This window comes from Alligator mississippiensis, chromosome 13 (genome assembly GCF_030867095.1).
Source record: "Alligator mississippiensis isolate rAllMis1 chromosome 13, rAllMis1, whole genome shotgun sequence".
NCBI classification, from domain to species: domain Eukaryota; kingdom Metazoa; phylum Chordata; order Crocodylia; family Alligatoridae; genus Alligator; species Alligator mississippiensis.
In genome coordinates this window covers 33,416,170-33,428,670 of record NC_081836.1, presented here as the reverse complement: position 1 = coordinate 33,428,670, position 12,501 = coordinate 33,416,170, and the positions used below count along the sequence as shown (strand labels likewise).

The window sequence follows — 12,501 nt, the reverse complement described above, 5'->3', positions numbered from 1 at the left end:
AGGACATTTGACTCAATAAACCCAAATAATAGTATTTCTATTTATAATGCAGCAATTTCATTGCCTGACATGAAAGGACCAATTGAGAGAGACTGAATGAAAGCAGGGTGACAATTAGTTAAAATGAGATCAAGGATAATTCCCAGTGTGTAGTCTTATGTCTATCTAGAGATATAAATGTTTTCAATTTTAGAATGGTAGACAGTTTAGTAATCTAAACAATATTATAGATGGTGTCAAAAAAATTGTAAAGAACTCTTCTGTGGTGGAAAAAAATGCAAAAAGGATAAAGGAATTTGTGATGGTATTTAACATTTTCCCACTCAAATGTGTTTCATTTTAAAGTTTTCTTTGCCCACAAAGTTCTTTATTACAATCACACAAGTGGCCTTTTTCTAAATCACACAAACACCAATTTGCACATCCTTAGATGTGAGAATATTGTTAAGTGTAATGTTGAAAGTTATAAACTGAGTCCTGTCATGGCCAGTTTTATAGAAAATACATTTGAAGAAATATTTTTGACCTGTAACCTTCAGTCCTGCTTTTGAATGCTTTATGGTCCAAACCTTTGTCACAAAAATATAATATAAATAATTTTAAACATACAAATTGAAGTGTACTGGAATATCTGGCCCATGACTTCAATCCATGGGCTATTACATATATATATATATAAGTTCTTTGATGCCCTAAAAGCTGTCTGTGGTCTTCAGGTCCTTGGATCCTCCCCTTTGCTGTCTGCGGATGGGACCACACTGCTAACTGACAAGGCCCAGATCCTTCAGAGACAGGCTGAACACTTCAGCACTGTCCTCAATCAGACTTCCTCCATCAACATGGATGCCATATGCAAGGTGCCTTAAATCAGCATCAACACCTCACTTGAAGCTCCATCTACAATTGTGGAAATCCAAAAGGCCATATATGACAAATGTCTAGTAGCAAAGCTCCTGGAGCCAATGTGATTCCAGCAGAGGACTACAAATCAGGTGGTCAAGACCTCATGGAGAAACTAACTGAGACCTTCTGCTGTATGTGGGTGCAGGAGGTAGTCCTTCAAGAATTCAAGGATGTTTCCATCATCCACCTGTACAAGAGGAAGGGAAATTGCAAACTCTTTGACAGCCACAGAGACATCTCCCTTCTCTCAACTGCCAGCAGATACTCGCAAAAGTCCTCCTGAACTGGCTGACCAACCATCTAAATGACCTACTGTCTGAGAGCCAAAGACATGGAACCACTGACATGGTGTTTGCAACCTCACAGCTTCAGGAGAAGTGCCAGGAACAGAATGTCAACCTTCTCCTCATGTTCATCAACCTAACCAAAGCCTCTGACAGGGTGAACCACGAAGGCCTCTGGGAACTCATGAAGAAGTACAGATGACGTGGAAATGTCATCAATATGGTTCAACAGTTCTATGATGGCAAGATGGCATGTGTCCTTGCAAATGGCTTATTCTCTGACCCCTTTCTGGTCACAAATAGCTTCAAGTAGGGCTGCGTGCTCACACCTACCCTCTTCAGCATGGTATTCTCTGCCATGATGTTGGATGCCTTCCAAGATGATGACCTTTGTATGGAGATCAGGTACTGTTTTGATGGAGTCATCTTCTACCTGTGCAGGCTCCAAAGTCCAGACAGCCACTCTTTGTGACTTCCTCTTCTCTGACAACTGTGCATTATGTGCAGGCTCACAGGCTAACATGTAACAGTCCATGGACCTATCCTCGTCAGCTTGCAACAACTTTGGACTCATTATTAACATGAAGAAGACCATTTGATGTTTCAACCTGTGCCTGGCACAACTCCCCAGGAACCACACATCTCCAGTAAAGGCCAACAACTGTCGATGGTCAGCAAGTTTGTCTATCTAGGTAACACGCTCTTCTGTGCTGTCCACATTGATGACCAAGTCAACATGACACTAGCAAAAGCTAGCGTGGCCTTTGGCTGATTCCATAAGTCAGTCTGGGACCACAGAGGAATTGGAATGTTGATGAAATTGAAGGTATACAAAGCCATAATTCTCCCACCCCCTCCTCTACAGCTGTGGAAGCTGGACCATCTACCAGCATCATGTCAAGAAACTAAACCACTTCCACCTGTGCTGCCTGCAAAAGATACTAAATATCAAGTGGCAGGACAAGATTTCAGAGGCCATGGTGCTTGGAAGATCAGCTCTCCCCAGTAGTCACACTCTACTGAAACTGGCACTGCTAAGATGCGCCGGCCACCTTTAAAAAATGCCCAACACTCGCATACTGAATAAAATCTTCTATGGTGAACTGTCAAATGGGGTATGTTCTTGCGGAGCACCAGAGAAGTGGTAAAAGGACACCCTAAAGATGTCCCTAAAGAGTTTCAGTGTTGACCTGGGGTCATGTGAACAAATAGCTCGTGACCATCCATCTTGGAGGTCATCAATCCAGAATGGAGCACTGGCCTTGAAGCAGCAATGTACAGCAGAAGCAATGAAGAAATGTGTGGCCAAGCAAACAAAAACCTCTCATACTCAGTTCTCATTGCTTTCCTGCTCCTGCTGCAGCAGATTATTTGAGGCAAAGATTGGACTTATAAATCACCTACGTACCCATGCAGTCTAGCCTCCACCCCTCTTCTTTTTTTTCCTCTCTCTCTTTTCTCCTTTTTCCTTTTTTTCTCCTTTTCTCTTTTCTCCCACCCTGTTTCTTTCCCATTTTTTTCCTCTCTTCTTCCTTTCCCTTGCTGGATGTGGTTGTCTTCACCCACAAAGGACAACAACAACAACACACACACACACACACACACACACACACACACACACACACACACACACACACACACACACACACACATTTCAGTTTCTTCCTTTATGTCTGTCAACTACCAGTTTGGGCAAGAACAAATTTAATTTGTTGACATGCTTTCAAATCTGCCTTATTTGATCAAATATTTCTCCATAGCTCCAAGTAAATATCTCCTCTACATATATGCAAAAGATCTTTATGAACAGCTCTATGTAAAAAAAAAAATGAATGCCAATGTAATTTTTCAGGAGAGTAACAGATTGGGAAAATGTTGGCATGTGTTTCAGTAAGTAGTGACCAAAGATTAAAAAACAAAACAAAACAAACCCTCCCCTGAAAAAACCCAGTTGCCATGTATTTCATGGAACTTTAGAATGAAATTCTCAGAAAACATGTGAGGAATACATGTTGGTCACTGGTATTTTTTTAAATTATTTTATCCTGAATATTTTTACAATAATATTTGATATCACATGGCTTTATATTTTTATTCAACACTATCTTCCAACTCAAAATATATAAAATGACTAAGACATAGTGATGACACAATTCAAATTCCTGAAAGAAAAAAAATACATTATTTTTACAGGACTATTTTTCTTGTAAAAGAATATTTTCATGATATTGAATAATTATTGAAAAGCAATGCTTACCTATGAGACATGAAGTGTAGAGGCAAGTATGGGAAATGGATATTGAATGATCACTCCCCGCAATTTACTGAAAAAATGTTGTAAGATGCAAGGTAACCTCCTCACCCACTTATTGGACATAAAGCTCAAAACTTACTGACATTTAGATGTCTCAATTGCCAATTGACAAGTCAGACATTTACGATGTTTCTGTGGGCAACAGCCTCTTAGCATTCTAAATAAAATAATTTACATTAATTATTTTGGGGAAAGGTGAGAAATCTTTCTTTTGGTCTCTTTAAAGATATCTACCCAGCATTAACTGTACAGCATTGTGATACTTACATTATAGCTTGTCAGGAAATCCTTTCATCATCAGTGTAATGGTCTACTACCTGAATAAATGGACATATTGTATTGTATTGGGTTCAGAGGTCTAGTTAAAAACATGTAGGTTGTTTTGACTTTAGGTGCCTGTTCTAATCCAGTCCCAGTCATTAGTGATTAAAAATCCTTAAGAATTGATAGCCAGTGTGAAATTGGATGGTAGATGCAGTCAAGTTCTTATAGCACACGTGTCCATATCATAAATGCCACACTTGCAAAAGCTGTCTCAGCAAAGGGTATAAGGTTTAATAGGCATGGAAACTGAATTTCATTCGCTTCACCAGAGGTGCTCCTTTCTCCTTAGGGTGGGAGCACAAGTATCATTGGGTTGTTTGTACTGTGGATAAAGGGTTTCATTCATCAGGGTTGACAGGCCAATGTCTCTCTCCACTTTTTGGAATCTTTCAAAACACATTTTTGTTTGGAAAAAAGACAAAAAATAGGAACATTATATTCAGCACACTGAATAGCTCTAGATGTAAACTGCACCACAAGGAAATTGTTAGATATCATTAAGGGGGCTGACGCACAGTTTGCTCGCTATCGAGAAACCAAGAAAGAAACTGTCAATACTAGAACTGAAAACAATGATTCCAGGACACTAATTAGCAAAACAGTACAGAATATGAAAATACAAATTGCCTTTCTCTTTTTATACCTAGTTTAATATTTCACACAGAGTAAAAGAACACAGTAGAACACAGCAGAACTGTCAAATTAAGTGGTGGACCATATCTACATTGGTCAGAAAAGGCAAAATAATATATATTACACGTTCAAAAATATATATATATATATTACACATTCAAAAAATGAAAAAGGCTCACTTCTCACAAAAGTTATATTAATATTATATTGACTGGCTTTGAGTTGATTACATTGTTGCAATTTATGCTGAAGTAGTGCCAGTGGGGAGCCTTTCATACTTCCTTATATGTATACATTACACCTGTATACATTTTGTGTGTCAAAAGCTCATTTACCAATTGCCCCTCTCTCCTTCACTTTCTTTCTGTCACACACACACACACACACACACACACACACACACACACACACACATATATATATATATATATATGCTGGAGGTACACAATTGCTGCTATTAAGAAAAAATAAAATCTTTTCTGAACAAATCCTTCCTATATTTCCAGAACCTAAAAAAAGTAGTATTTAAGTATAATAAAACCTTTTCATGCTCAGCATGCCTCCAACTAATCTGATTTGGAGGTTTTAGTTAAATCATGTATACTAGTAAAGACAAATTAAAAATGGAAATAGTGTTTAATACCCAGGTGTAGTAGTACCAAAAATAGGATATAAACATCCTTTTGTTTGATAAATGCTGATAATAAAAATATGAAGTACCATAAAACATAAGTCAAAAAGAAGAAAATAAAAATTGAAGGAGTGGGCTTTTAAAGGTCAAAGATTAATTACTAAGAAAACAGGTCAGTAAGCTTTTAGAACCCAAGAGGGCAAACCACCAGAAACTGCTTATTCTTGTGCTTTGGGTGATAACACACAGGCATAGCTAGAAAAATTAATAAATAATATGAATTACACTAGTTATCAACACTGAAGATAATAAAAGACCGAATAGGTACCTGTAATTAAACTTACAGATATAAGTTTTCCCATTTACAAGAATACATATGCTCTCCAAAAAAAAAAAAAAAAGAAAAGAAAAGAGTAAGGCCTTAACTAAAATAGTGTTTCCTATTAAATAGCTTGAATCAAAGTAAGAAAAATATAGCACAACATATGCTCATAATTTTTCCCTCTCATTCAAAATTATGTGCATCATCCTCAAATATTTATTGTGTATTTTCGATCACCTACATGCTAATGTATTAAACACAAAGACAAAAATTATTTAAAATATTACCAAAAACCAGGTTGTCATAGCCACAGCTCAAATTTTATATTAACATATTTAAGTATAATAAATTACAAATTTGGATTAATGGTTATACAGCTACAATAAAACTAAGAATCATGGTAAGGGGTTAAAGAATAAATGGACAGTAGTCTGTGATATCTCTCGCTGCTGAAGTACATGAATAGGTATTGCTTGTGAAAACTAAACTAACTTATTGTACTACAGCATGCTGAAAAAAAGAAACTCATAACATAAGCTTCACTGATTGGTGAAGCTCTTGAAAAGATAACAAGTCAAAGAACTGAAATAAGTAACTTAAAAGTCATCATACAGTGCCTTTTACATAGCCCACAGAAGTTCTTATAATACTTCAGAGTCAACAGAAATTAGAAGAAACTGTCAAAGGGAACTTACAGCACAAACCACAAGCAATTTAAGCAGACAGTGATTTACTAATAAAATCTCTGAAGAGTGTCACCTGCACGTAAGTCTACTTTGAATGGGCGGCCCAGATAAGTAGTGAGCCCCTTTCTTTCTATTTTTCAATACATTTTCAATTAAAAAAAAAAAAAGGTTGTCAAATGGGTTCATTTAAAGCATTTCCCTAGAAGATGCTAATGCTTTGAATATTAGAGAAATATATATATATATATATATATATATATATATTTATTTCTCTAAATATATAAATTATACATTCTTTTCACTAATAATTTTAGTGAATAATTTATTTGGGTCTACACCTAGATGAACTAACAAGTTAATATGCTCACTAACTGACAATATGTATGTTACATCTCTGCCTTTTTTAGTTCCTCAGGTGAACAGATTTTGCTGCAAGGAATCAGAACAATGCTGAATGAAAAAGGACTTGAACAAATGCATCAATTACCACATACTTCACAAGCTAAGAAATATTGTGAAAAGTATTACATACACATCTAGATTGAGTAACATAATTAAGAAGTTTTAAGGATATTAGGATTGCTTCATTATTTAAAAAGAAAGCAAATTCTGTAGTCACAAGTGATGCAGCATTCGTTTCGTGACTGAAACGCACAGTGAATCTTAGAGACACAATTATAACATTTTTTAAGGCAAGGAAAAGAAAGCAGTGCACTACGACACATCCTGAAAACCCTGAAAATAAAATGCAGTTTAACGTTAATGAACCAGATTGTTTAAACTCCCATTGGTAATGCAAGCACATGTACTGTACACTAGCTGTGCTAGGCTATCCTGCAGCATAGACACCTTTACATATCACAAAATATGCTATTATTATAAGCTAAAATCTATAGTTCCAAAGTCAATTTATTAATAAAAGATTGACATGGAGAGAGACACTACCTACCCACAAATACATCATCATGTTGAAAGAGAAATCAAGGGCTCTGTCAGCAAACAGAAGTCTCCTTACTTCACCAAGTATGTCTGGAAGGAAAACTGAAACCAGTGGGTAGAAAATCTTGCCTTTTTCTGTCAAGTCCTCACAGTTCTCTTCTTTTCTTATACAAGATATTTTTTGTTTGTTTATGAGAATAGCATTCGTTCAGTGGCTCTTTCTGCGTGTGAAGTGACTTGCTTCAGGCTGTCTTTTTTTCTTCCCTTTTTCTCCCTAACTCTGCCTGTCCTTTCTTTACTGTCAAGCCTGCTTAGGTAACAATTCTTGGTGTGTCTGTTTAATGAGCAGGTCCGTGCACTAAAGGCAGCCAACTACATTGGTGAAGGCAAAAAAATAAATAAATAAACAAACGGGGATATACCACTTCCTGATAGCTAATATGGGATTTACAAAAGCCCCCTCTGTAGGAATTTATAGGCAGATTTCTAAGACGTCTTGAGGAAAAAAAAATCAGAGTAAGGCAGGTGACTCCAGTGGCACTCAAGCCATTATTACCTTTCCTTGCTAAGGGACCCAGTTCACAAGTCCTGCATTTGAGAATTGCTTAAACTCAAAGCAAAGCTCCTATAGAAAAGAAAGGAGCATGTACTGCACCCTGCTTCCCCTTTATCTCTTTAAATGTACTTCAGATAAAAGCAGCATCCAGTCAGGTCAAGGCCTTCCCCAATCTTATTACTCTAACACAAGAGTGTTCAACATACTTTTCTACAGCCATCTACTGACTTCATAGCGTTATTGCTGCTGCTGTTAGTCCTGCTGGGAGATAACTGCCAATGTGTGGAACAGGGATATGTGAAAAGTAAATCAGAAGAGAGTTAAAGTATTTGTGCTAATTCAATATCTGGTTGCTTTATTTTGGTAATAAAACCACACACACACACAGAGTTATATATTATATGACTAAAAATTAAATAAGAGCTATGGTTATGTGCTATATTAAAATAGAAAAAAGCACTAACATGTTGATTTTCCTATATTTTTAGAAATTGATACTGTTTGTAAAAAGGAATGATTTTGCAACTGTTTTTGCGGTTTAGATATTTATCGTGTTTTTAATCATTTTACATTGCTACATATAAGGTAGAAATTGATTAATTGAATTAATCAACAGAATCTTTGCTTAGAAAAAACATTTCCAATGGAAAATAGTGCTGATCACTCTCTAGACTGTATTATTTATTTGGAAGAAATAATTCTTGACCTTGTCAGCTGGAACCACTCTTACCATTAAATGTTTTGTATGCTGGTGCAGAGGTAGCAAACTATATATACAGCCTGCCTACCAGGTACATCAACTAATATAATATACACTTACTGAACTATCAATCAAGGAATAAATAAAGGGAGAGAGAATCAAATGTGTGCATAAACATGAGAATAAACAGAACTTTCCCCCAATGCTTTGTTTTTGGTTTGACAATGATCTTTGACCAGCGGCTGTGCACTTAGTCTAGATACCAAAAAAATCCTGCCTTAACAAACGTCCCTAGGAAATTTACATATTCTGCCTAACCATACAAGGTAAAATGTCACCTAAATAATTAAAATGCATTAACTAAATTGCAGAATCATTCACTGCACCAGGGCAGGTGGCAAATGGATAGGCACCTGCTGAAACAGCCTATAACAAGGCTCATCAAGAGATATAATAGCAAAGCAGGATTGGGAGAGCAAACTAAAATCTATACTGTTAAAAAAACAGTAATCAGGAGAGTCTTAAAGACCCCTACCTCACAGCAGTAAAAAGTAACTGCTTTACCACAAGCACATCAAAATTAACTTAATTTCAGAAAATATAAAACAATATATTGGCATAATAAGCTTAAAATCATGTTATATATACACATATTAATGGATGATTAGCTGCAATTTGTATGAGAAAATCAGTTTTTACTAAAAAAATAGAAACATCATTTACTAATTAGCAAAATGTCAATTTTTATAGTGAAGTGGCAGGAAAACACTACTGCATTCTCAACTAACTTGGATCTAATTTGGGGAAAGGACAGCTTAGAAAAAACCTTAAGGCCAAAAAAAAATATTCCTTTCCTGAACGTGATATGCTGATGTTTGATTTACAGTGATACCATCTCCCTTTGTTATAAAGTGTTAGAATACATTTCAGCTGTCTCTCAGTTTTATGGAAATTATATATTTGTGATGATTTTCTCATCTAAAAATGAGCAGTGTAACTTTCAAAAAAATTAGGTCTGACAAAATTGACACTAACAAGAGAAGATGGCTCAATACTGATTTACACCTACCGGAGGATCTGGCCTTCTATGTGTAACAGATAAGTATTCTGTAAAGCACATTACTTTTGATTTCAGATTTTCTCTTGCAATTTTATTTAAATCAATGAAAGCACTGACCATGCCAGGAAAAGAGCTCCCATATCTACACCAATCTAAAGTATGTATAATGGGGTGTTGATAGAGGAAGACCACTTCTTACCTAAGGGCATGATCCTGTTCTCATTAACACTGGAAACAAATCTGCAGCAGATTTCACTACAATGGGAGCAGGCCTGCATCTCCTTCTAGCTAAGAAAAACATCCGATTCATCTGCCAGTTCAACTAACAGCATTCAACAACCAAAGATGCCTGATCTGTTCACCTTTAAGCCTCATTCTTCACCTCATTTTGTCTAGTGTATCGTGTATTATATACATTACATTATAATACATTTTGAAATGGCACATTAGAAAGAATTGGATTATGTTGGTTAAACTGAAAGCACATTTTCTGATAAAGTGTTTATGCATCTAGCTCTGCTTTCTGATCTGTGCATATTGATAGTGCATTGTGGTTTCACAAGTTTCAAAGGATGGTAAAAGATTTTATTAATATGATAAAAGAATGTGCATTGCAATTGCCTATAAATCATTTTTACATAAAGAAATCCTATTTTTGAACAGACAGGCTACACAGAAAGCATATAAAACTTTAGTGAACTGTGTCCCAAGGCTGTGTCAACTAATTACTTCTGTATTTGAAATTCTGTTCATTATTAAATTGATTACTCAATCAATTCTTCACATCTTATTCCCTGAAACAAGTCAAATGACATTTTCTAGTGCTGCTACCCCAAGCCATCTAGTCAGGGGAAAAAAATATTAACTATGCTATTGGCCAGATTGTGCTTAGCTTTTGCTGAGGTGAAGAAGGAGCGGGTGAAAGGCAGATGGGAGTGAATGCATCCTTCCTTTACCTCATGTGTCAATGCATAAGCATTCAGAAAAATCCTGTTTCCTAAGCACAATGCCTGCACTCTCTAGTTCTTCCTGTGATGCTGAGAAATAAGAAAGATGTTAAGGTCATGGGCCAACTTCTGTTGTGCTGACCAATCCAGTCCCGCACCTGCTGAACTCAATGGGAGTCTTCAAACTCTTGCTGCAGTGCACCCCTTAGGCTTTCAAAGATAGTAATTGTTGCTTTCCCCTAGTGCTATCAAGGACACTTACTACAGGCCCTTTTACTTAGACGTTTCAGCTGAGAGAACCTATGTGTGGTAGCAACATTTCTGTTCCAATCCACACTACAGGCCACTTAACAATTTTACCCATGCTAACAACTAGAATAAAATATATATTTCTGCTGCTAATTATAAAGGAGCCTGATTACTATTGAGATCAAAGTAACATGAATGTTAACAACGACATTTGAAAATACTTAGTTATTTTAAATATATATATTAATCAAAACTACTTACATCTGATCAGCATATTCTTACTGGCAGCAAAAAAGTGAAGGAAAAAAAAGAACGTGCAGATTTCTAAATTAGAGCTCCATTACAGCATTAAAAGGGCATAATTCATTGTCATATCTTGACACATTTATTAACGGCAAAAATGAAATAATATTTATGTTACAAATTGCAAAATTGGAAGCACAGAGGTACAGAGGCCAGCCTTCTTTCCTAGGTACTGCATAAGTCTCTCAAAGATAAGCCATCATGCTGCAGATTATCATTCCCAATATAACAGTAATGCTTAAAAATCCTTATCAGGATTGAGATGCCATTTCACTAGGTAGTGTACAATGTCTAATAAATCATGGGGCTCAAATCTGCCCACTAAAATCAATGGTGTAACTTCCAGGGATGTCAACAAGGGTTTCAAGGTATCCGCTTGTAAGATTTTAAACAAGATTAACACAATCACATAATACCAGGATAATAGTGAAGATGATCTCACAGTTACAGTACGCTGCAGTTAGTAGTGATAAACTGGACCCAATACAAAAGAAAGCATCACACAAAGCCAAAACCTACAGCAATTACAACCATGAAAATTAAACAGGGGGAACTTTCACCCAGGAATTAAACTGGGGGGGAGTGGGGGGGGAGACGAAGGGAAGGGGGATGGGAAAAATGGGGCAGCAGAAATAATCTAATACTCATCTAACTACCACATATAGCCCATCTCCTGATTTCATCCAACACTAATAGTTAAACACTGTAAAAATATTGCTATCCTTTTACTTCAATACCAACTAAAAAATAAATATATATAGGAAATAAGCAGGGGAAAGAAAGAGTCAGATTTCCAGGCCAAGCTAGCTGGAAAAACTCAGAAACATCCAAACTTCAGGATAGCTATCTGCACAACTAAACCATGTTGAGATATAGACAAGTCAATCTAATACCTAAATCCCATTGTGTGTGAAAGGAACACAGCACAGGCCTTAGTTCTAATGTCCTTTCTTAAATTAACTTTGATTTAAGGTATTTTATTTCAACCTGAAAATATGACAAACTTACTTTAATATACAGTGTTACTAGTTTACAAATTTACTATGCACATTGTTCCTTAGACATAATGTCCTCCCTGTCTATTTTTCAGGTTGCAAACAGCTTCCATTATGAAGTCTTATTTTAGCAGCCTTGAAACTTTTGTCTGGAAAATTGGTTTCACTGGACATTTGCCAGATTTATTTTGAAGGTTCTGACATTGTTTCTGTGAAGCCTGAGGAAAAATCATAAATCTAGTCATTTGCTATTGCCTTGATTTTAAATAATGGACAGTATTCTCAGGTCTCAATGAAATTACTTCAGGGGCAGATCCAAATGGTAAAATGGAGGGAGAGGAAGATGGCTTTATTTTGCCCTTTTCTTCTCTTGGATGCTGGAAAATATCTAGGTAACACCCACTATGCTAGAAACATTCACTGGCTTTTTGTATCCAGAGAGTCTTCCTATATCAAAGGAATATTTACCTATATTTGTTGGTAGTACTGGGACTGGCAGAAGAAGACAGAATGTATTTTGGGGATCTGACCCTTTCCATTTTGTAATGTTCTTTTGTCCCCCGTCTTAAAGGGCCCTGCTGCACATTAAAGCTGGATAAAAACCACATATGGCAGTCATACTTTTTCAAGCACTAACTTATAGTTGGTTGGCTCT

General features: G+C 36.2%; 1 protein-coding gene across 17 annotated transcripts in view; it reads right to left on the bottom strand.

Annotated features, from left to right (window-relative positions):
- The window catches only part of RBFOX1 (RNA binding fox-1 homolog 1), a 1,765,957-nt gene that overhangs the window by 607,115 nt on the left and 1,146,341 nt on the right, over positions 1 to 12,501 (bottom strand). Inside the window, exon 1 of one of the 17 annotated variants that reach the window (XM_059716755.1) lies at positions 7,047 to 7,316. The exons of the other annotated variants lie outside the window; for them this stretch is intronic. Within the exon in view, the coding sequence (XP_059572738.1) occupies positions 7,047 to 7,064 (18 nt within the window). The 5' untranslated portion in view covers positions 7,065 to 7,316. Of the gene's footprint in view, positions 1 to 7,046; positions 7,317 to 12,501 lie in introns of those variants that run through there. 17 annotated transcript variants of the gene reach the window in all.